Genomic DNA, 25,119 nt, shown 5'->3' with positions numbered 1-25,119 from the left:
CTCGTGCTATAATTAGTATTTTTAAATACTAATTAAATTATTTTAGAACGCGTTAAAGGCTATATTACCTTTAATTTTGAATGTAAATGAGTAATTTTAAGGCATTTGGTGCTATAAGATGGTTTCTTTTCGCCTGTTCTACGACTAAAACTCTTTCTACCCTAAAACGTTTTATTCGCCTGTTCCGGGGATGAGAATTACTCCGGCCCACAAACTATTCGCTTGTTCCTGAGGATTAGAGCTAGTCTTTTTACTCCTTCTGAAAAGGAGGTGTCAGGAGAATAAATCTGAATTTGTCGTCTGCTAGCCAGAATTTATCTCCTGAAAAGACGAGAGGCAGCCATTTTGGCAAAACGTTTTTACTCCGACTCGAATTATTCGCCACCACAGACGTAAAATGACGTCATAGCCTTACTCTTCTTACCGTTCTCCGAAATCCCGGAAAAAGTTTAAAAAAAAACCCTATTGTGGAGGTCAGAATATTTGTGACGTAATGAAAGGGGTGTTTCCATTTTTTACTAGCGTTATACTTCCCTCGTAAGAGAGAGATGATCTACTTCTGCTTCTATTGATGAATGAAATTAACCAACCCTGGGTAGATAAATGATGCTGCAGCCCAAAATGCTGTCTTCCAGATTTTCCAGCTCTTGTTCGGCGATGGTGCGCATCATATCTGGCAATCCCGCGTAGGTACGCTTCTCTGCATTGCATAAAATCAGAAATAAATGAACCGAAGTTATCGAAATAGCGCTCAGAATCGGACGGCGTTTTCCTTATGAAAATCGAGTCAAATAAAAGCTAATTTCCATCCCCGTCTTCTGACTTGATAAATTGCATTTGGGAATTGTGGGTATAGATATTTCTATGTATAAAAAATGCTTACATAAAAACAAAAACCTTTTTTTTTCGGTCTAGGAGCGCGCAAAATTTCCAATTCGAGGTCCAAATGTAACTTCATTTACTTCTGATAAAATCAGTTACTTCTATTTTGAAATTGTTCGCGAAAATCCCTTTCTGGGCCAGTTGGCCAACTACAAGGTCTAGTCGCGGACCAATTAGCCTTTTCAGTTTACGTAGAGCCCCGTAGCGGCCAAAGCGATAAGCTAATAAACTGCTGGATTTTCGTCAGCTCAGCAGACATTTTTGAGTTTAAAAAAAAAGCAAATCGCCTACTTAGCAGATGGAAATCCAGATGTTTATGAGCTTCTCGCCTTGGCCGCTACCAGTAGCGGCGCTATGGGTGGGCTGAAGTGGGCTTTAGCCCCCCTGCATTTCTGAGAGGGGCCACATATTTATATTAAAAGGATCACATATTCATAATTAAGAGGCCACATATTTTAATTTATGAATTTTCATTATCTCTAGAAATTTGTTTTATTGCGAAGAAACGTTTTTCTGGGAAAAATCTTTCAAAATCAATTTGTTTACTCAAAAAGGTAGTAGACCATAAACATATAGATTCGGGAGGAAGGTAGCGGAAATTGAGAGAAAGTTGAAAAGAAAGGGGCTTATGGGAATTAGGGAAATATCCCAGGCATGCACGTGTCCCCTCCAGGTCAGATACAAGGTCAGTAGGGGTCCAGAAAACGCGATGAGAGCCGCAACAATAAAATGACCTTGCTCTTCTCGCTTCCTGGAAAATTTTGGGTTTTTTCGATTTCACCACTTTTGCGAAATATGGTCAATCCAAGGTTCTCGCTAAGGGCCACAAAATAACTAGCCCACCTGTGAAAAAAACTTAGCGTCGCTACTGGCCGCTACGCGGCTTTATGTAAACTAAAAAGGCTTTATTGAAAGCTTTGTTGGCCCATGATCTGGTTCAGAATTGATTGCTTCTTAAAGGCCGACTACATAATTATTCGGTTTACTCAGTCTTTCACTGGAAGTTGGCTCGCTGCAAGACACATGTGCTATGCAAGCAATCAACTACCAGTGAAAGACAGAGTAAACCGAATAACTATGTGGTCGGCCTTTAAGTAGAAGGGCACGAAGGAAATACGTCACCGTTGGAAGACGCCAGTTGCACGGAACCAATGAGATCCGGGCTAGTTTGATTTTTTAAGGGGGGGGGGGCGTTAGCCTCTACTAGTTTTTATGGAAAGGGGAAACCGTAGAACTCGAGGGAAAACTGGTCTAAAGCCGCGTTCACACTAGACACTTTGGAACCATTTTAAAATGTTTTCGAGAGATCAAATTGTAAAATTTTGCTATCGTATGTATTTATCGTATGGCTATTAATACATTTGACACCGAAAATGTTCAATTTTATCTTTAGAAACCGTTTAAAAACGGTTCCAAAGTGTCTAGTGTGAACACGGCTTTACCTACAGGGAGACAACTTACAAACTCAACGCGGAAGGAGTGGTTCCGAGTTTTCACCCAGTGCCACCTAGGAGCAACAAACACAGCACCCCATACAAGGAGAACGTAACCCGTCATGACAATATTTGGAATCATTTGGGGAGGTGATGAAAATACTAAAGGTTATATTCCCTTTAAGAAGAAAATAATAACAAAAGTGACATAATAACCAAAAGCGTGCAAGTTAATCTACTTTCCAATGCAAACATTTACTGAATGCTGCTATCGAGATAGACCATATAGAAGGCTAGACTAGGCTGGACGATGCATTCCCTTTCTGGTTTGGTATTAAAACGTTGATAGATGGCGGTAGCGTTTCAGTCGAGTGGCAAAAAAATCAATAAAACTTTAAGCCTTCTCCAGCGCTTCATTAGTTCTCGAAGCTCCGACCAGGCGACACTATTTCTACTTTTGAACTTCATACCCTCCCTCCTCCCCTTCCAACTTTTACTTCGCGTGTAACATTCATTTCAAAAAAGATTAAATTGACGCACTTTTGGTAATTATGTCACTTTTGTTAATAATTGCTAAAACGCACGTTGCTGCCATAATTATCTCCGGATTTGTTGAGCACGAAATTTGTACAGGGTGACCAGTGAAAGGCTTTGAAAAGTTTATAGGAAAAATTTTAATTTTAGAGACAATTATAGGAAAATATAGGAAATAAAATAAGCGAATTATAGAAAAATATGGGAAGCTAAATAGGCGAATTACAGAAAAATATAGGACACTAAATAGGAAAATATAAAAATAAAATAATACAGTAATTAATGCAGATATCGGTATACTTTGACTCGAATTACCTAGAATATTGATATAATTGTTTTCACACTGCTTTCTGGCATTATTGGATCACTTAGAGGGTTTACGAAGCTCGTAAATTTCAAGATTTGGTTCGAAAGTGGCAAGGTTTTCACTAGGTGTTCTATGACACGTACAAAAAAGTTCTTTCATTTTCCAAAGGCCGTGAAATTATAGGAAATATAGGAATTTATAGGAAGGCGTGTAAATATTGGAATTAGGAAGGCATGAAAAATATAGGAAGTCTGGTCACCCTGCGAAGTAGAAACGCGAAAAGAACACCGTGGAGAATAATCAAGTGACTCTCAACTTTGTCGTACAAACTTCTAGAGCGCTCTGCTTAACTTCTCTAATCTCCCTGAGTATATAAATAAATACATTCTGTAAACTCACTTTCGTCCAGTGGGGCGTCAACTCCAGGTTTAATGCAATAATGATTTTGTTTGGTCGCTTCTTCAAAGTCAATCTAGCGATAAGAAAAAATATCGGAAATTCTAATACGGTTAATTAATATAAAAATAAGGCTTTCTCATTTACCGTGCGCCCAATGATGGCCGCGATGCGATGCAGATCTTCGCCGAACATGGACGCTATCTAAAGAATAAAAACTTTTTGATTTTAACGGTAATAGCTAGTGTAAGGAGCTGTTGGCTCGCGTGGCATGAAGGGCTTTCCACCACCCCCCTACGCATTGTAACCCTGCCACCTGTTGAAAGGCATTTAAAGTCAGTAGATGACTTGGGCCTAAGGTGGTGCGAAGGGTATTAGCCTGGGTGATTATTATTAGGGAAGCGCTCTTAAGAATTAGTTATACCAGAAGTATATAATATTGTCACTTAATTGAGCGGAGCTCTCACTGTGGTGACTTCAATGGGAAAGTTAGCTGTGTGTGTGTGTGTATGTGTGTGTGTCGCACTTGGGGGAGAAGAGAAAGGGACTCTGAACGAGACGGAGAAGAGAGAGGGACTCTGAACGAGACGGAGAAGAGAGAGGGAAATTCGCAGTAATGTCCGGAAGAGAGGGAGACCTTCGCCGCGAGAGAGGGGGGGGGGACAAGGAAAGAGAGGGGGGGGACAAGGCACTGCCGTTCAGGATATAATTTAAGCGAAAAATAGAGAGTGGACTATTTGTACTAATAAACTGTTTGTAGCTTAATAAAATTCATTTAGTTTTCTTTTGGTATTAACGTTCAATTAACATAAATACGACATTACTAAAGTTATACAACTCTTCGACAACTCCGTAATTCACGATTATCGTAGCGCCCACGCTCCGCTCAAGTCTTTGTCGAGAATGCCGGCTCCGGGTTTTGAGACGTCCTAGTATTTTACTAAGAGCTAGTAACGGAGTGACGTCATCACAAGAAGAAAATCTCCCCCTAGCGAGGCGTTGTCAAAGGCTACGTGTGACGCGTGAGCAAGCGGACGCAAAACGGCGACAAAACCCGTAATGCAATCTGTCTTAACTTGTGAATAGCTCTCAGTAAAACTTTTGCATGTGAAGAATAGGAAGTTTTACACTTTTGTAACAATATTATACACTTATGGTTATACCAGAAGAATACCAGGCATCACGACTCAAACAATTACTGCGTGAATTACTCCACCTGACCACGTAAAAAGAAAAAAAATAATTAAAAGTCGCTCGACGACTTATGGCGAAGGTGATGCCTTGGGTATTAGCTTAATACTTAACTTGTATTATATACTTAATAAAAAAAGTGACATAATTACCAAAAATGTGCCATTTCCTATACTTTCCAATGCAATAATTTACTGAATGCTGCTATCGAGACAGACCACTTAGAAGGATAGACTAGGATGGACGGTGCACACACTTTGTGGTTTGTTCTTTCCCGTTTGGTGTTAAAACGTTGATAGATGGCGGTAGCGTTTCCGTCGAGTGGCAAAGAAATCAATAAAACTACTAGCCTCCTCCAGCACTTCCTTAGTTCTCGAAGCTCTCACCAGGCGACGCTGTTTCTCCTTTTGAACTTCATTCCCTCTCCAATGAATACCCTCCCTCCACTTCCAACTTTTACTTCGCGTGCAACATTCATTTCATAAACCGATTACATTGATAAACCTTTGGTAATTATGTCACTTTTGCCCAAGTCATCTAGCGACTTTTAATGCCTTAAGCCCGGGATAATAATAATCAGCTAGGCTAATACCCCAGGCACCACCTTTAAATGCCGTGTTTCAATGCGTAGAAGGGTGGTGGAAAGCCCTTTATGCCATGCTAGCCAAAAGCTCCCTACACTAACTATAACCGTTAACCTCCACAAGTTATTATGGAAAGGGGAAACCGAAGAACTCGGGGAAAATCCCTTTAAACGAGTGGGGAGAGAAACAGTTGTTCCGAGTTTTTACCCATTGCCAGTACATTCTGGGCTCGAACCCGGTTCCTCTAGCTGCGAGGCGAAAGTGCTAACCACTCCGACACCCCATCGTTGTATACTTTTGGTTATACGTAATCCCATTAAGATAATTTTAATTGTACCTTTTTGAAAATGGGTATTTTTTGAGGTAATCCTTTCGCTATGTCACCGATAATGATTGAATTGTAAATTGTCTGTAAGAATTGTTAGTATTAGTGTGGATTTAATTTCGAATGTAGATTGGTGGCGCGATGTACCTTGTACAAAGTGTTCCATTCGCTGACTGTTATGTTGGAGGAAAGCATTCGCTTTAGTATTCTCTACATTGGGAAAATTTGCTATACATTTACATCCCCCTTTTGGTTGTAGATATTAGACGGAAACTATTGGCTTACTCCGGGATGAAAAGTGTACTCTACTTACACTACACTTTACTCTAAGCTTTGGTTAGAAATCGGCGTGTTTGGCTCCTTATCGAAAGTAGGTGAAAACCATTCGTCTGCCCTGCCCTGAGTTGCTCACAACGTAGGCGAATATCTTTGGTCTACCCTGAGCTGCACGCGACGTAGGTGAATATCTTTGGTCTACGATGAGCTGCTCGCAACGTATGTGAATATCTTGGGTCTACCCTGAGCTGCACGCGACGTAGGCGAATATCTTGGGTCTACGCTGAGCTGCACCTTAGGCTGCACGCGACGTAGGCGACTATCTTTGGCCTGACGCCGTGCAGTTTACCGCCAATTTCTTGTTACACGTTTGCTGGTACTGACAATAAAATGTTGGTGGTAGTGGTGTAGCTCAGGACAGTTAATAGTTTTCACCTAGTATTCATCAATCGTTGTAAATAAGAAACGAACACGTCTGATTGTTTTGAATTGTAGTCTATTATATTAATTCGTCTGCTAACATTTAAATGAAGTATTTAATCCCTCTCTTTCAGCACTCCCCCTACCGAGAGAACCGCGAAATATTTCCACCCAAATATACAAATCATGCTCGTTAAAACATTAGATATTAAACTAAATATGTTACGGCTAACGTGGTTCGCGTTTCTAGTATTTTGGTGATAATTTTTCCAATATCGAACACCGTGGCGCCCCACGCGGCGCTGTTCCAAACGAACCAACCGTCCAGTAGTGCGCGACAGAGTGTTTAGGTTACACTCGAACGTCACATTCTACAATAAATCTACACTAAATGGCCCGTAGAATCTAATAATTTCCGCCTATGTTAATTACCATAATGTCGGTTATATGTCTAACGCAGTTTCTCAGCGCTGTGGTGCATTCCATGTTCCTGGCGTCGTTGAAAAACGAAATGGCGGCCAAACGCCCTTCCAACACTTCCACGTTTCGAGTGGGTCTTAGGAAGAACTTCCTTTGAAAACGCCGCATTCAATCAAATTGGCGACTGGACGTCAAATAATAAACATAAGTATGACACTTTCTATTGGGAATTGTTTTAATGATGGTCTGTTTATGGTGCCCTAGAAATCGCCGCCGGACAGCCCATTTGAAGGGTCAACCAAATATTATTGAATATTCAAACATTTTCAACAGTAAAAATAACGTTTACTTTGGAAAAATAATTTAAATTTGTAGAAAATAAACGATTAAAACGCGATCGAAACGATTGAAACGCGATCTAAATGATTAAAATGCGGTCGAAACGATTAAAACGAGATTGAAACGATTAAAACGCGGTCGAAACTATTAATTCGCGATCGGACCGATTAATTGGCGATCGTAAAGATTAAAAAGCGATCGAAACGATTGTAACGCGATCGATACGATTAAAACGCGGTCGAAACGATTAAAACGCGGTCGAAACTATTAATTCGCGATCGGACCGATTAATTGGCAATCGTAAAGATTAAAAAGCGATCGAAACGATTGTAACGCGATCGATACGATTAAAACGCGGTCGAAACGATTAAAACGCGGTCGAAACTATTAATTCGCGATCGGACCGATTAATTGGCAATCGTAAAGATTAAAAAGCGATCGAAACGATTGTAACGCGATCGATACGATTAAAACGCGGTCGAAACGATTAAAACGCGGTCGAAACTATTAATTCGCGATCGGACCGATTAATTGGCAATCGTAAAGATTAAAAAGCGATCGAAACGATTGTAACGCGATCGATACGATTAAAACGCGGTCGAAACGATTAAAACGCGGTCGAAACTATTAATTCGCGGATCGGACCGATTAATTGGCAATCGTAAAGATTAAAAAGCGATCGAAACGATTGTAACGCGATCGATACGATTAAAACGCGGTCGAAACGATTAAAACGCGGTCGAAACTATTAATTCGCGATCGGACCGATTAATTGGCAATCGTAAAGATTAAAAAGCGATCGAAACGATTGTAACGCGATCGATACGATTAAAACGCGGTCGAAACGATTAAAACGCGGTCGAAACTATTAATTCGCGATCGGACCGATTAATTGGCAATCGTAAAGATTAAAAAGCGATCGAAACGATTGTAACGCGATCGATACGATTAAAACGAGATTGAAACGATTAAAACGCGGTCGAAACTATTAATTCGCGATCGGACCGATTAATTGGCAATCGTAAAGATTAAAAAGCGATCGAAACGATTGTAACGCGATCGATACGATTAAAACGCGGTCGAAACGATTAAAACGCGGTCGAAACTATTAATTCGCGATCGGACCGATTAATTGGCAATCGTAAAGATTAAAAAGCGATCGAAACGATTGTAACGCGATCGATACGATTAAAACGAGATTGAAACGATTAAAACGCGGTCGAAACTATTAATTCGCGATCGGACCGATTAATTGGCAATCGTAAAGATTAAAAAGCGATCGAAACGATTGTAACGCGATCGATACGATTAAAACGCGGTCGAAACGATTAAAACGCGGTCGAAACTATTAATTCGCGATCGGACCGATTAATTGGCAATCGTAAAGATTAAAAAGCGATCGAAACGATTGTAACGCGATCGATACGATTAAAACGCGGTCGAAACTATTAATTCGCGATCGGACCGATTAATTGGCAATCGTAAAGATTAAAAAGCGATCGAAACGATTGTAACGCGATCGATACGATTAAAACGCGGTCGAAACGATTAAAACGCGGTCGAAACTATTAATTCGCGATCGGACCGATTAATTGGCAATCGTAAAGATTAAAAAGCGATCGAAACGATTGTAACGCGATCGATACGATTAAAACGCGGTCGAAACTATTAATTCGCGATCGGACCGATTAATTCGCGATCGGACCGATTAATTCGCGATCGGACCGATTAATTGGCGATCGTAAAGATTAATAAGCGATCGAAACGATTGTAACGCGATCGATACGATTAAAACGCGGTCGAAACGATTAAAACGCGGTCGAAACTATTAATTCGCGATCGGACCGATTAATTGGCAATCGTAAAGATTAAAAAGCGATCGAAACGATTGTAACGCGATCGATACGATTAAAACGAGATTGAAACGATTAAAACGCGGTCGAAACTATTAATTCGCGATCGGACCGATTAATTGGCAATCGTAAAGATTAAAAAGCGATCGAAACGATTGTAACGCGATCGATACGATTAAAACGAGATTGAAACGATTAAAACGCGGTCGAAACTATTAATTCGCGATCGGACCGATTAATTGGCAATCGTAAAGATTAAAAAGCGATCGCAACGACTAATTGGCGATCGTTACGATTAAATGTCGATCGAAACTCCCGATTAAGCATTACGCAATCGCTCCGCGATCAAAATCGTTCGGTGTCAAACTTATGAATATTATGTTATTTACGATAAAATGTACCACAGTTCATTACTGCCAATTGCGGTACGGCATTGGTTAAAAATTCCTAGTGAAAAAAAGGGAAATATTGAGCCTCATCTGATTAGGATTGATCCAATTGTTTTAGTTTTACCAAACAGACTCAGTCCTTCTTTATTGGAAGACTTGAAAGCGGAAGGGTGGCTTTCGTGTTGAAAAATCTGAAGGCCTCTGCGGGGTTTTACCCCCAAAACAAAAACTTGTTTACTCTTTCATTTTTAAACATTATCAGAAGTTTATAATAATAGTCAAGGTAGCGTAGAAGTAACTAGGGACTATAGAAATATTAAAAACGCAGACACCATGATATTACATTTTTAGGGAGAATCGAGGAAAATGGAAAATTATAATTTATTTTATCACTTAATTAATTATTTATTTAATTATTAATTTAAATATTAATTATTTAATTATTTATTTAATTATTAATTTAAATATTAATTATTTAATTATTAATTAATTAAAATATTAATTAATTAATTATTTAATTATTAATTTAAATATTAATTAATTAATTAATTAATTATTAATTTAAATATTAATTAATTACTTATTTAATTATTTTTAATTATTTATTTAATTTATTTAATTATTTATTTAATTTATTTAATTATTTATTTAATTATTTATTTAATTTATTTAATTATTTTTAATTATTTATTTAATTATTTTTAATTATTTATTTAATTATTTTTAATTATTTATTTAATTATTTTTAATTATTTATTTAATTATTTTTAATTATTTATTTAATTATTTTTAATTATTTATTTAATTATTTTTAATTATTTATTTAATTATTTTTAATTATTTAATTATTTTTAATTATTTATTTAATAATTTTTAATTATTTATTTAATTATTTTTAATTATTTTTAATTATTTTTAATTATTTTTAATTATTTTTAATTATTTTTAATTATTTTTAATTATTTTTAATTATTTTTAATTATTTTTAATTATTTTTAATTATTTTTAATTATTTTTAATTATTTTTAATTATTTTTAATTATTTTTAATTATTTTTAATTATTTATTTAATTATTTTTAATTATTTATTTAATTATTTTTAATTATTTATTTAATTATTTTTAATTATTTATTTAATTATTTTTAATTATTTATTTAATTATATTTAATTATTTATTTAATTATTTTTAATTATTTATTTATTTAATTAAAGACTAGTTCGATCAGTTTCATACTTATTTGTTACTTCTGATCACACTTATTTGTTACTACTAGTCAGCCGTTGAGTGTCACACTTATTTCTTCTGGTTATACGACAAAGACTAGTTCGATCCGTTTCATACTTATTTGTAACTTCTGATCACACTTATTTGTAACTTCTGATCACACTTATTTGTAACTTCTGATCACACTTATTTGTAACTTCTGATCACACTTATTTGTTACTTCTGATCACACTTATTTGTTACTTCTGATAACACTTATTTGTTACTTCTGATAACACTTATTTGTTACTTCTGATAACACTTATTTGTTACGTTGAGTGTCACACTTATTACTTCTGGTCATACGCCGAAGACTAGGCCGATCAGTGTCATACTTAATTGTTACTTCTGGTCATACGTTGAAAGCGCGGCCCACTCTGAACGGCCTTGAAAAACGCCAGAGGGAAACGGGCGCTTAGACCTCTATAAACACGTGGATTTACAATGTTGTCAAGGTAGCGTAGAAGTAACTAGGGACTATAGAAATATTAAAAACGCAGACACCATGATATTACATTTTTAGGGAGAATCGAGGAAAATGGAAAATTATAATTTATTTTATCACTTAATTAATTATTTATTTAATTATTAATTTAAATATTAATTATTTAATTATTTATTTAATTATTTATTTAATTATTAATTTAAATATTAATTATTTAATTATTTATTTAATTATTTATTTAATTATTAATTTAAAATTAATTATTTAATTATTAATTAATTAAAATATTAATTAATTAATTATTTAATTATTAATTTAAATATTTATTAATTAATTAATTAATTATTAATTTAAATATTAATTAATTACTTATTTAATTATTTGTAATTATTTATTTAATTATTTTTAATTATTTATTTAATTTATTTAATTATTTATTTAATTTATTTAATTATTTATTTAATTATTTATTTAATTTATTTAATTATTTTTAATTATTTATTTAATTATTTTTAATTATTTATTTAATTATTTTTAATTATTTATTTAATTATTTATTTAATTATTTTTAATTATTTATTTAATTATTTTTAATTATTTATTTAATTATTTTTAATTATTTATTTAATTATTTTTAATTATTTATTTAATTATTTTTAATTATTTATTTAATTATTTTTAATTATTTATTTAATTATTTTTAATTATTTATTTAATTATTTTTAATTATTTATTTAATTATTTTTAATTATTTATTTAATTATTTATTTAATTATTTTTAATTATTTATTTATTTAATTAAAGACTAGTTCGATCAGTTTCATACTTATTTGTTACTTCTGATCACACTTATTTGTTACTACTAGTCAGCCGTTGAGTGTCACACTTATTTCTTCTGGTTATACGACAAAGACTAGTTCGATCCGTTTCATACTTATTTGTAACTTCTGATCACACTTATTTGTAACTTCTGATCACACTTATTTGTAACTTCTGATCACACTTATTTGTTACTTCTGATCACACTTATTTGTTACTTCTGATAACACTTATTTGTTACTTCTGATAACACTTATTTGTTACGTTGAGTGTCACACTTATTACTTCTGGTCATACGCCGAAGACTAGGCCGATCAGTGTCATACTTAATTGTTACTTCTGGTCATACGTTGAAAGCGCGGCCCACTCTGAACGGCCTTGAAAAACGCCAGAGGGAAACGGGCGCTTAGACCTCTATAAACACGTGGATTTACAATGTTGGAAATTGCGGTGGTCCGTATACGCTGCCCAAAAAACCTTACTTAGAATTAAATTTAAGGAACGTATTTGCAATTCTAGGTTAAATGTAAACCACAGCTATTCAAAAATATAACTTTCGTGAAAATCGGACTTAAATTGAGGAACTATATGTAGATTTTTAGGTGAAAATATAAAACCACGAAAATTGGGGTCCCGTAAATTACCCTGAAAACTATACTTAAATTTAATATTTACTGATATAACCGAAGTTGTAGGTTCGCTCAATCCTAACCTATCCAATAATATTTTTTTTAACGTTATTGGACTTAATTTTAAAGAAAATATCTAAAACATAATCACCAAAAATAGTAAATTGGGCAAATGCCTAACTTCTTGGGCTTCGATTTAATTTAAAAAATTTATGAAAGGCTATCAATGGCGATGCATGTACACTCGAACGAGATATCATTTACTCTCCTAGCCCAAACCTTTGAAGAGATATGCGCGACACGGCGGCATCGGCATCGGCAACGGCTACACTGTACGTGAGACTAATACACACAAATCCTTAGGATTGTGTGTAAAAAAGAACACAAGTTGTTTTTTTCCGGAAAATTTCGTGTACCTTTGACTGCGCTAAATTTACAAATCATTTGGACCCCTCTGATCTATTAGGCGATAGCGTAAATGGTTTTGGTCTTAGCTAACTTATTAAAATGTTCCCGGAAATTCGTCATAGCACTGCCAACTTCTATAACGTGTTTCCGCGATCGGGGTTGCGTCACTAAGCCTAGGTTAAAAACGTGTTCTAGTCTAAGTCTTCAATTTTTTTTACAATTTTCGAGTCAGAGACTTAATAATAATACTAATCTCCGAATCGTTGTTAAATTAAGTTTAACAAATTAATCTTTTTTCTGTTAAAAAAGTATAAATATTTAAAAACATAACTTAGCACAAGATGTTAAGTATGACTTTCTTTAAAAGTGAAACTTTAAAAAAATTATTTAATGAAGCTGGAAGTCGCGGTAAAAAACAATTTTATAACCACGTGACTATTATTAAAAGTTTCTACCGTTTGATGGCGCTCAAATGTTTCCCGAAAGAAATTTTACCCAGTATACCTTGCAATAGTTGATTTTATAAAATGTCTTTACGCTTGCCCAACTTGTTGAAATGTTGCCCTGGAATTAGGAGTGTGCAAAATATTGGGTCAGACCAAATAATTCGATCGAATACCAAATCGAATATTCGATTCGTCGAATCGAATAGCGCTTGGAAAAGTTCGCGAATAATCGAATTTTTTGATCAAATAGTCGAATATTCGAAAAGATAGGGAAAAAGTATTTGGTATTTACAAATAGTTTGCAAACTGGTCGAATAACCGCGGGTCTTTTTCTAATTTGTTGAAGTTCAAGGCCATCCGGAGAGCGTAGTGAAAATTCCGAACTAGTCCTTATTTCTGGCACCTCTCTTTAGGCCGCAGCGCCAAGGACCATATAAAGAGTAGCTTGCACGTCCATTATCCATACCGTTTGTTGCGAAAGGCAGAAGCTGTTTATTCTAGCGCCTATTGGCCAGATTACTCGCGTATTCTCTTTTGTAATGGAATTTTCTAGAATAGCAAAGTAAAACTAAAATTGAGTCTAAAACGTAAACCAAGGCCAAAACAAAACTAAAAACCGGGAGGAAAGTTGAAGTAAGTAACTTTATGGATTTTTCTGTTTAGAATTTTTGAGTTAACTAAATTAATAATTATTGATTTAAAATTAATATAAATGCAATTTTTTAATTTGGAACAAAAGATCTGCTCCCTCGCGTTTTACATATATTTAAAAACTTGAAATTTTAATTAAGTGTTTGCAAACTATGAAGTATGTAGCATGTCCTTTGATTTTAATTGTAGTTAGTAGTTACTAAAGGTTAAAAGTCGCTAGAAGACTTGGTCCTGGAGTGGTACCTAGGGTATTAGCCTAGCTAATTATTATTATTATTTTGCCATGGTACCCAATTAAAATATGTATGATAATTGATAAGTTGATATGCACTATATTTTTGTAGGTTACGATTAACTCATTTTGATCAAATCGAAAAAATTGTTTGAAGGAAGGTTGAAAATAAAGACATTTTGTACAACAATTAGAATTAATTTGAATGGTTAGTTAGAGTTTATCACAGTGGCGTAATATAAAATTATGGGCCCGCCTGCAGCCTGAGACAATGGACCCTCTTCAGTGTTTTTTATTAAGAGCATTAGAGTATGCTAAGAAAAATTAAAAATTTAAAAGACCATCTTTTAGGACGGGCCCGTCATTATACCACTGATTTACCAAGTTCGCCCAGGGAACTTTGTTCTAGGCTATACTGTATTTGGCTATTTGAAAACCAAATACGTCGAATAATTTGATATTCGAAATACTATTTGGTATTTGATCAGTTAACTGGTCTAAATTTTGGCCCTAAAAATATTCGACCAAATAATTTGACGTTATAAATATTCGATTTGGTATTTGCCGTGCTTTTAAAAAAATATTTGATATTCGATTCGATCCCCAAAAAATGGTATTTGCACACCTCTACCTGGAATAGTTCGGCCAATGCCTAAGAATGAGTTCATAAGCTCTTTAGTGGGAGAGAAAACGGATCCACAGCTGAAGCGGGGAGGCAACATTTCAACAATATGGCCAAGGTTATTTTATAAAAAGAACTATTTATGCCTTCGCTTAATGGCTTCGACGCTTTCACGGCTCAAAGTTCACTTGGATGTGAAATGTAGCACCAGTATGTGAATAGGCGAAACTATAAAGTCCAGGGGGGCTGAAAAGATGGTAATCACGTGACTTTGTGGAGAATTACAGCGCCATCTATTCTAAGAAATACGAACTATTATTCGTTTTATTTTGCTAATGGCGGTTTAAATTTTGATCGATTCATCTAAATTATATAATTATTATTATTATTTAAAACAATTTTTAATAGAAAGGTGTAAGTTAATTAGCTGTCTGCAGTATCTGGAAGGAATAATTTTTTTCTTTACCGTCGCACGGCCAACTATGAACACGAGTTACCGAATCGAAGTTGGCTGTGATATGGTAGTCACGTGATTTTGTTTTCCCATTTTAACAAGTTGGCTAAGACCAAATTTACTTTATAGTTTCGCCTATTATATTTCAATAACATTATCAGGATAGTAAGATAGATACTTCTCGCTATAAGTTAAATTATATACTTTTGACATTATTAATCGGAGGTTACTTAACTGGTAAGTTAGACTGTCAACGTAAACCATTTCATCCCTGGCAAAAATGATGTTTTAAATTTAAAAAAACTGAAGTTAAAAATGATTTAAAATAAGGAGATATTACAAGCAAATAATTTCTACAGCCAAAATGGGTGCAGCCACGTTATCCTCTTCTAACTGGACGTTCACTCTTAATTTGTCCAGGGTTTTAACCAGAGCTCCTGTGGCACGAATCTTGAAAATGCAAAGTTTTATAATGTTAAGCAGCGTTCAGACTATGTGAAAATATGACGTTAGCATCGGTCGTGTCGTTTCGGTTATGTTGGTCGCGTCGGTTCGTTCATTTCACTGTTCAGAAAGGAACCAACCTTGCACGGAGATTAACATAAAAAGTGATTGTTCATCCAATCAGAGCTCAGTAATAACGGTGGAAAAATTTCAATAATTTTTTATCCACCTCTGATTGGTTATAGTATTTCGATGGTTCTAAAGGTCGCCACTACCTAGAGTCAGCGCTGATGAGGCATAAGGCTAATTGTCTGCTATGAACTTTTTGAGCGCAACGAAATGCAAAAATGTAAACGACACGCGCGAAAATTTAAAGTCTCTGTTGAGAAGTCTGAACGGTGTAAGAAATCGAAAGAACCGACACGATCGACGCAAACGTAATATTTTCACATAGTCTGAACGCAGCTTTAGAAGTCTAACCAGGGTTATTTAACTTTAGGAGGTTGGATTACGGAAACTTTCAAATGGCGCCCTTAACTTAGTTGGATTTGCTTTCCCCACTTTCTTAATAGCATTCAGTACAGATAATCATAATTTTAAATAAATATTTATTTAGTTTATTAAACTGAATTATATTAAATTATTTTCATAATTATTCGACATCACCGTTGTTTTATTATTTTTTTCAACCAATTCTGTTCATCCGCAATGCGCGACCGAAAACTATCGCTATGCCCCCTTTCGTTCGCCATTGAACGGATAAAACAGACGCTATTAGTTTTTCCTCGTCGATATTCGTTAATTTAACTTAATAAATAATGATATTTGCATTTTAATATAATTTCTGCATCGTTTGCTTATATTTTGATAAGTTTATTTAAGAAAAAACGGTCTTATGACTTTTTAATTTGTCTATAGCAGACGCTAGATCATAGGTGCTACCTCGGAGAAGCTAGCGCCGTTACGCCACCTAGACATAAAATTCCTCTCCTTTCCCCAAGTGTGGGTCTGACTTATTGAGGGACACGTGTTTCTTTAACTGGTAAAGCATTGTAATCTAACCTCCTAAATAGTTTAATAACCCTAGTATAGCCCTAGCAGGGAAGGTCAAGCTTCTGTCTAAACGTAGTGCTAAGATATACGCTGGTTGTGGTCTAAAATAAATAACGTGGCGTTCTTGTTTACGGTCTTTTCCCACTTCTACAATGCTTCCCTGGCTCTCCCACTAAAGAGAGCTAATGAATTCGTCCATACGCTTGACTGCACGACCTCAAGAACAAGTTAAAGGCCTAAGTTTTCTTCTGCCTGTCACCCTTTAAATTAGGCCAACATGTTCAGCGGTTGGCCTACCACCAGGGTATTTGTACTCCACTAAGGTGGTGCCTTGGGTATTAGCCTAGCTGATGATGATTATTATTATTATTGATTTAAAGGGTGACAGGCAGAAGAAAACCTAGGCCTTTAACCAGTTGTAGCAAATCTGAAAGGCCTATTAGAATTTTTTATTACGTTCTAGACTGTCGCGCCACGAGTGGGAATTGATGGAAGCTTGACCTTCTCTGCTAGGGTTATACTCTTTTTAATTTCAAAATGGCATCGAAATATAATAATTTACCGTATTTATATTTTGAAAGTTGAAATAGGATGAAAAATACAATTCTCTTTCGGTTTTCGAGAGTAGTTTGGGCATGTTGGGCAGTTGAATCATTTGCAGCTTCATCTTGGCACTTTCATATCCTTTCGAATAATTAATATGCAAATTAGCAGGCGGGTATTGCGTTTTGTCATTCTTTGGCGATTACCAAAATCCTTATTTGGGATAATATGTAGAATTCTGTTTGATTTTTCAGTAATTTCCTCTTCCTCGGACGGTGCTAATATTTTATATTTTAATAGATATCATGAGTGATGCCAAGCAAATATTTAGGTTACTGAGAACGTAATTTATTTCCCAGGCCTCTCTTAAAGGGAGTACGAACTAAATCGAAAAATCGTCTGCTAGCACGAGCTTCTACTTGTTTTTAACGTAACTAAAGCCAAAACTTCTGTTAAACCTTTAAATATGCAAGTTCTTACTTCCTTTAAACGAAAACTCTCCATTTTCCCATTTTTATTGCGCCATCTTGTATCGATCGTAAGAACATTTTTATCTTTCAATAAAAAATTAAATTTAACTATTAATCTCGCTTTAATTAAAGTGGCACTAACCGAATTTAACTCATCATAAATAACAAAATAGTCGGTAGATTCTCATTTATAGTTCAGATAAAATAATTTAAAACAAGTCCCCCGCAGATGGCGTTACTGTTCCAATTTAAATTGCGATTTTTAGTCAGTCCTCTTTCTGAACGCGTTACCTCGTACATTCTCAGAAACCCTAATACGTTCTTGGTTACAAGGCATTAAAATGTACATAAATCCCCATAATTATAATTCGAAATTTTTTATTGGTTCAAATTATTATCGAAAATATCCGTTAAGACTGACATAGTTATAAATATTATAAGTGGATTTATATTGCAAATTTTTATACGAAATAAGATTATTTTTATCCTTATTTTCGAATCTTTTTGTAAAAAACAAAGCCCTTGGTAATTTCATCAAAGGTCTATTTTCAATTTATAGAAAAAAAAATCAACGCGGATATAGATATTTTGATAATTCTATTACACCGCTATTTAGCAATCGGACTGTGTAAATGCCATTGGCACGATAAAGGACCCCCTTGTCTGATAATGAAATATAACAGGTTATCTTTCATATACTTGTTATCGCTCAAAAATGTATTCCCAAAGAAAAAAGATTTTACGCCAAGCTTTCTAAACGCGACCGCTTACGCAATTCGAGAGACTAGTCCCTGATTTTTAGCCACCCTCTAAAAATCTACGGAAAATTTGGACAAGCCCGGAAAAAATTTCCATTGATCTCATTTCAAGTTCTACAATCTTCCACTCCTACATTCACCCACCTGTTAATTTTTAAATTAAATTGTCCCCTCTAATTACGTACCGTAATCCTTAAAAACATTCAGTAAACCTTCTTCGGTGTTAGAACTGGTGATAATATGGGAAGGTTGTATTTGTTGCAACACTAACGTTTAAAGACGCAAAAATATATAAATAATTAAAGAAGGGGGAGGGAAGTAGGGGTGACGCGAAACGCGTTTGTTTTCAAATAGGCCTACATTGCTTGGCGACGTAATGTTCGGGTCCCGCTTCCAAAGTGTCGTTGAAAAGTTTCAGCGAACAAGATTCCGAATCGTAAGAAGCGGCTCCTAATTTTCCACCTGCCCATAAAATGCAGAGGAAGACGCTTTTCTGTCAAAAAAGGGAAAAAAGCCACGATATAATAATTCAAGCGAAGGTTAACTATCTTTAATTCCGTGGAACGGTAAACACCTCTTTCTCCGAAGAGGACGTTTCTTGGTCATTATTTTCGTCTCTAAATGCCCCCGCTTCCGAAGAAACGCTCGTACATTCCGATAAATCCATTCTGAAAGAAAACCGCTACGCTACGCCGCTTTATTTCCGTGTATCTATCTGGAAAGAACGCGAAAAACGTACTTTATTATTTCGTCGAAAACGCCAAGCCTAAAATATATAAAAAAGCGGCCAATTTAAATTCCGGAAGATCCCCCTTTCCGGCCCCAACTTTCTTCTAGCTAGCTAAAAGTACCACCGACTCCCGGATTTCTAGGAATGACGTAAATCGCGTACGATAGAGAGTTCTCGAAAACCTTGAACAAAACCATTTTTATTTTTCAAAGTGTGTCAAAAACAAGTTTTGTGGAAGCGTACGTAGAGTGTGGAAAGGTATTTTATATAATCTTGCGAGGCTAGTTGTGTAGTACACGAATCGTTAAAAATTTCTACTACTTGTAAAATCCAGTCTACCCACGCGAAATGTAGACGTAATTTTAAAATAACTGTTCTCTCGCGAGACTGACGGGTTTACTTTTTTTCCTCCTTCAGGCCAAAATACCACCCTCCGAATAAATTATTTCGAATTCGAAGCTTAGGTGGGATAAAGTCCGGGTAGATTTGAATTAATATTCGACATATTATCGATTTTCTGGGAATTACCGGGAATATACGCTACTTTTACTCGTAAAATTAGTTAGGTATAAATGTAGGCTTAGGAATTAATAGTTAGTAGCGTTATTGAAATACTTAAAAAAAACGCATACTTTGATTTCTGAAATTGTTGTATGTGTATAGAAAAAGGTTTTATAGATCACGGGTCATTTATCTAATTCGCTTATAACAATTCGTTTTATATCTGCCGCCAGCCTTGTTTTCGCGTTTCAGTGAGAGAACTTTTCCCTTTTTTCCGAGAATCGGAAGTTGTGACGTCAATAACGTCAAATTGTCTGGTTCCCTCTTGAGCCCACCTACCTCTTCCGGTGATGTCATTACCGACCAATAGAATTTCAGTTTGATGATTCACTTCTATTTTTGCGATCTGTGACGTTTTTCTCTCCCGCCTATTTTTCCTCGTGACTGTCCCATTTTTTCGAGGCTACACCTCGTTGTTGAAAAACTACGACACCGAGTATCGGCGCTGCTATCGCTGTGTTTGAAACTTTTTGACTAGTTTCTCAAATTCGCCGCATCGGCTCTCACTTACATTTTTGGTGTCGCTGCCTTCGCCGGTATTTTAGTTCGAAATTTCATCGGTTCTCGTAGACCTTTGCTATTTTGCTCGTACCCCCTAGACTTATGGTAGTAGGCAAAATAGTGAGTCACCATTTAAAAAATGAGAGAGGCGCCGTTGGGCTGACTCAGTTCACTACAACTGTCCGAGCGTACGCATGAATTGTTTTGTTATAATTTAAAGATTTCAATGTTACGAGATAAAGTGATTTGCCAGGTACGAATATTCCGTCGTAACAAGGTTTAGAAGTTATCGTATTCGTTATATTTTCTTCCGAGAAGAATCTCAACGTTTCGGCAAAGTTAAAAGAAGACTGACTTTCGGGTGTTTCCTAGGCCTTAGTCTCGGATATTATTTTTACTGGTGCCCCGAAGTTTCCAGCGCCTGCCTAGGGACTCGTCTAGACAAGACGGAGTCGCGAATTTCGATCTAGCCTAATCTAGCTTCAAATCCATCGGCCTAAACGGTTTCAACTATCGTTAGGTGTTGGCCACGAGCTGTTAACGTCCAAATGGAAACCGTGGAAACGACGTTTTACGACGACTCGCAATTTCGTTCCAGAGGAGAAATCAAGATGCTGAAGAGGCCTATGACACTTGACCTTGACAACAACTCCAGGCAGCAAAATCCCAACAAGAAGCAGAAATTTGCGGCAGCCTTGTTAACGAGTCCAGATATGCATATGCTCAAATTAGCTTCTCCAGAATTGGAGCGACTAATAATTGCTCAAAATGGATTAGTGACGACAACGCCGACTCCTACTCAGTTCCTCTTTCCGAAAAACGTTACGGAGGAACAAGAACAATATGCCCGTGGTTTTGTAGATGCGCTTAACCAACTTCAACAGAGCAATATGAAAGGTAGCAACAATTTAGTTCACGTAAGTGGCAATGGAGATCACCATATTCCGGAATTTATCACTATGGGAGGAGAAAGTTTCACTATTCTTCAACCTCAAGGACAATTGTTACCTCAGTCTTCTGTCAATTCAACGGTAGGCATATGCAATAGCCGATCGGAAAGTGTTAATTCCACACGATGCCTTACATCAATGTCTAGTATTCCACCTTCTTATTCCTCAAGCGTGTCAACTTCCGTATCTTCAAATTACGTGCCTAACTCCAGTTCCTTCCTTCCTTCAATTCCAACCATTAAAGAAGAACCCCAAACTGTCCCAAGCATGAGGGGCTCACCGCCACTTTCTCCAATTGATATGGAAAATCAAGAAAAAATTAAGCTGGAAAGGAAAAGGCTCAGGAATAGGATCGCCGCCAGCAAGTGCCGCAGGCGAAAGCTGGAAAGAATTGCTCGTCTCGAAGATAAAGTTAGACTGTTAAAAGGTGAAAATAGCGAACTAAGCACGGTAGCTACTCGTTTGCGGGATCAAGTGTGTCAGCTAAAGCAGCAAGTGATGGAGCATGTTAAAAGTGGATGTCAAATCATGGTTTCCCACCAGTTCTAGACATTTCAAATTCGTTAGATTGAGTTATTAATGAAAAACAAACTGCTACGTCCATAACGCACCCGTTATGAACAACGAGGCTAAATGGAAAATAAGCCGCCCCAAGTTGAAGGTTACGATAACGTGGAAAGATCCCTCCAATGACATTTTCATCCCGTTGAAAATATCATCACAAACTTTATGAAAAAATTTCCATAACTTAAGTGTTTTCAGAGATTTAAGCAGCCAAATTTTGATGTCTTTGAATATAATTGAACGATAAGTGGCTACGTGAAGTAGACTAGCAAATAACTAATAAGAAAATGGGCCTTATTGCGTCGCATTGTCAACCTAGGTCTTTTCGATTAAAGAAGTCATTGTTAAAGGCTCTAGTCTTCCTCTAGCAAGCCTAATTTCAAATATTTGTAGTAATCGAGCGTCATTAATATAAGCTAGTCCCTTAAGTTTTATTTTTTTTAAATGATTGCCTTAATGTTTATGCAAATTTAAGACCTACGTGGACAATGTTATATATATTAATATTACAAAAACTCTAGTCTTCATAAAAAAAAATGTTTATATAGAAAGTAGTAGGGTTGTGATATTTTTGCTGAAGTATACAAAACAGAGGTTATTTTAAGATCTGATTGAAAAAAAAACAAACTTGATAGAAGTTTTGCATAATTTTCTGATTTTATAGTAAAAGTAATTTGTAATGAAAAAAAACTGGAAACAGCCTACTACTCGACATATTTAAAAAGTATTTTTGCTACTTTTACTTTATTCTCAAAATATGAGTGTCCCATAACCATAATTTATACAGTTTTGTATTTGTGATAGTTACAATAATGGATCATTGCCCAATTTTTTTACGAGCGTGACTTAAAGTATGCAATATGTGTTTTATTAGCGTGAAATGATAAAAACTTGAGATAGATTCGCTAGATTTATAGTTTCTTAATTCTGGCCCTCTTTTATATATCATACAATTTTTCGGTAATTTTACTACCTAATATATGGAAAATACATGTTTATTAATTCAGCTTGCATCTTTGGATAAATAGCCAAACACTGTTTTTAGCTTTCTTCTCAAAACTAGAAACTTCATTTTCTCTTTTGTGATAAATTCCAAAAAAGAAGAAAAAATGTTTTTGCCAGTGTGGCAATTGTTGGTAAAAACAAATACAAAGCCTTTCTTTGCCAATTTTTCTAAATCTAAGAATAATAATTGTTCGAAATGTGTATTTTTATACTTCATGCTTAACGCAAAGCTCAAATATATTTGTAAATTTTATGAATAGATTGTGTAAAAAATATTTGAGGGTGTTACTTATCTTTTGTATAAAAATTTCTCCAAAATATCTGGCTAAACGATAAAAAAAAACACATTTTTCATAGGTAACGAATAAAAGCTAATAGTAATAGTTTTTGCCATAAAAAAGTCAACAGAGTTGAAAAATAACTTTCTTAGATTTTCTTTGTAAAAGTAAAAAACAAACACAAATAAAAAATGCTAGTGCCTCAAAACAATTTTGTTGAAATTTTATTACTTAGTTTAAAAAAAAATAGTAAGCCTATGACTAAATTATATAAGTATATTTAAAAGTATTTCTTATTAAATTTAATTATAATTTTCTGTTTACAACCAGCCCACGTCTGCTACGAGGGCAATTTGTTACTGTAAAAAAACACTAATTAGCAGACGAATATCTAGCAGTTGATGAGCTTCATCTCGCGTTGGCCGTTAAGTGGCTCTACGTAAATTGGAAAGGCTAGTAGTCAAAGCCGAATAATTTTACCCCCTTCAAGCTCTTTCACTGTAGTTTACCGTTTGGTCGATAGATGGCGATACGTTCTCCGCGTTGAGTTTAGAAAAGATCTTTTTACTTGGCTATAATATAATATATTTTCTTTATTCATAATAAAAGTTTATAATATTAATTATTAATAGTTTCTTTTAAGCAATAAACATAAATATAAACCCAAATGAGTTACAAATGATAAGTAATTACATGGTTTTATTTTAGATAATGAAGAAACCCGATGGGTGTCGTTCCAAAATGAAAGAAAGCTCGTTAAACGGATTCCTTTCAACAAAACTACGATTGTAAACTTCACTGCCTCGCAAAACGTAATTTTACATTATCTATTTGAAGCGTGTTTTGAAACTCATAATAACACGGTACACGACCGACAACGCCTCAAGTAGAGGTTTAACAAGGTCGCTTGACAGTTCAGCTCACACTACAAGCTCTTCCGTCAGCTAAAATTGTATTTTAAGACGCAAACTTATAATCGCAAGCTATATTCCCCCAAAAAATGTTTAGTTTAATTTATTTTACGATTTCTAAAAGCGGTTTTGTGGCAAGGTCGAATAAACTCAACAGAATTCAGCGTGTAAATTGTGAAAGACGCCAAGCAGTCTGTTTAGTTTAGTCTAGCAGGAGAATTTCCTCCCTTAGGTTTCTGCCCCCACTATCCCGCTGATATTTACAGCGTATTTTCCCGAAATTTGTTCGCTTTGGCCGACCTCACAACCATCATCTGTCGGTCAGAAATCGCTTCAAACTGCGATAAATGACCACTCGAACTCGCGGAAAATTTCCCGTCTCTTTTGTAGGACGAAATATTACTAGCGTTGGTTAATTTTCGAAAAATACGCGGCGAAATATAGAATTAATAACAAAAATAGTATACAGGTGCCGTTTCAACCCCTCCCCTCTTTTCGGAGTTGTCGCTTTCAGAGAAATTGAGAAAGCTCGCGCGTCCCTCCCCCCCTCTACCATTACTTTACCAGCAGTAATAAAATTAATCTGTCCGACCGGGGTTTTTGCCAGTATTCCTGGGAATCTGTGGAAAAAAATGTCCGCTTCTCGTTAGCGAAACCCGAAAATGGCATACCTATAAGGAGTGAGTTACCGAGTTAGTATCCGCGAGGTGGTGTTCTCGTTACTTTTGTGTGTCTGTGCTTTTAGCTTTATAAGCAGTGCTTCCACATGTTGGGAATTTTCGCCTTTCAAAATTAGAAAAGGGAATTGTTTTCGAAATAAAGAGGGTTTTTTTTCTTATAGAAAACAATGTAAATTAACATTATTATTGGTAATGAAAACAACAGATTTTCCATAGATTCGTGTATATTTTTACGAAATTAGCTAGTAGTAAAAACAGTTTCCTATTTTACCAAGTTCTGATTTATATATTTATATAAAATAGTCCTTAATTCGCATTCACGTCATTTTCATGTGTTAGAGAAATTGTTTA

General features: G+C 35.3%; 2 protein-coding genes across 3 annotated transcripts in view; one reads left to right on the top strand and one right to left on the bottom strand.

Moving 5' to 3' along the window:
* Nucleotides 1-19,996, bottom strand: part of LOC149925484 (mutS protein homolog 5-like) — a 28,062-nt gene extending 8,066 nt beyond the window's left edge. The window contains exons 1-16 of one of the 2 annotated variants that reach the window (XM_090159958.1): nt 19,951-19,996; nt 19,163-19,303; nt 18,949-19,081; nt 18,774-18,854; nt 17,567-17,638; nt 17,380-17,501; nt 15,661-15,770; nt 15,556-15,591; nt 9,474-9,550; nt 9,362-9,407; nt 6,781-6,919; nt 5,800-5,862; nt 5,665-5,736; nt 3,700-3,756; nt 3,556-3,628; nt 591-700 (exon numbers count right to left, since the gene is read on the bottom strand). In XM_090159958.1, the coding sequence (XP_090016084.1) occupies nt 591-700; nt 3,556-3,628; nt 3,700-3,756; nt 5,665-5,736; nt 5,800-5,862; nt 6,781-6,919; nt 9,362-9,407; nt 9,474-9,550; nt 15,556-15,591; nt 15,661-15,770; nt 17,380-17,501; nt 17,567-17,638; nt 18,774-18,854; nt 18,949-19,081; nt 19,163-19,255 (1,284 nt within the window). In that variant the 5' untranslated portion in view covers nt 19,256-19,303; nt 19,951-19,996. Of the gene's footprint in view, nt 1-590; nt 701-3,555; nt 3,629-3,699; nt 3,757-5,664; nt 5,737-5,799; nt 5,863-6,780; nt 6,920-9,361; nt 9,408-9,473; nt 9,551-15,555; nt 15,592-15,660; nt 15,771-17,379; nt 17,502-17,566; nt 17,639-18,773; nt 18,855-18,948; nt 19,082-19,162; nt 19,304-19,327; nt 19,369-19,950 lie in introns of those variants that run through there. The other variant, XM_090159959.1, reaches the window with a different exon arrangement.
* Nucleotides 19,997-20,486: 490 nt separating this feature from the next.
* LOC149925483 (transcription factor Jun-like) lies at nt 20,487-23,361 on the top strand. The gene has a single exon (XM_090160685.1). The coding sequence runs from the start codon at nt 20,929-20,931 to the stop codon at nt 21,877-21,879; it is 951 nt and encodes a 316-aa protein (XP_090016811.1). The 5' UTR covers nt 20,487-20,928; the 3' UTR covers nt 21,880-23,361.
* The last annotated feature ends 1,758 nt before the right edge of the window (nt 23,362-25,119 follow it).

The sequence above is a fragment of the Leiobunum rupestre genome, chromosome 10 (assembly GCF_980474605.1).
Source record: "Leiobunum rupestre chromosome 10, qqLeiRupe1.1.hap1, whole genome shotgun sequence".
Taxonomy (NCBI): domain Eukaryota; kingdom Metazoa; phylum Arthropoda; class Arachnida; order Opiliones; family Sclerosomatidae; genus Leiobunum; species Leiobunum rupestre.
Note: the sequence above shows the minus strand (reverse complement) of the source record. Positions and strands in the feature narration are given on the sequence as shown.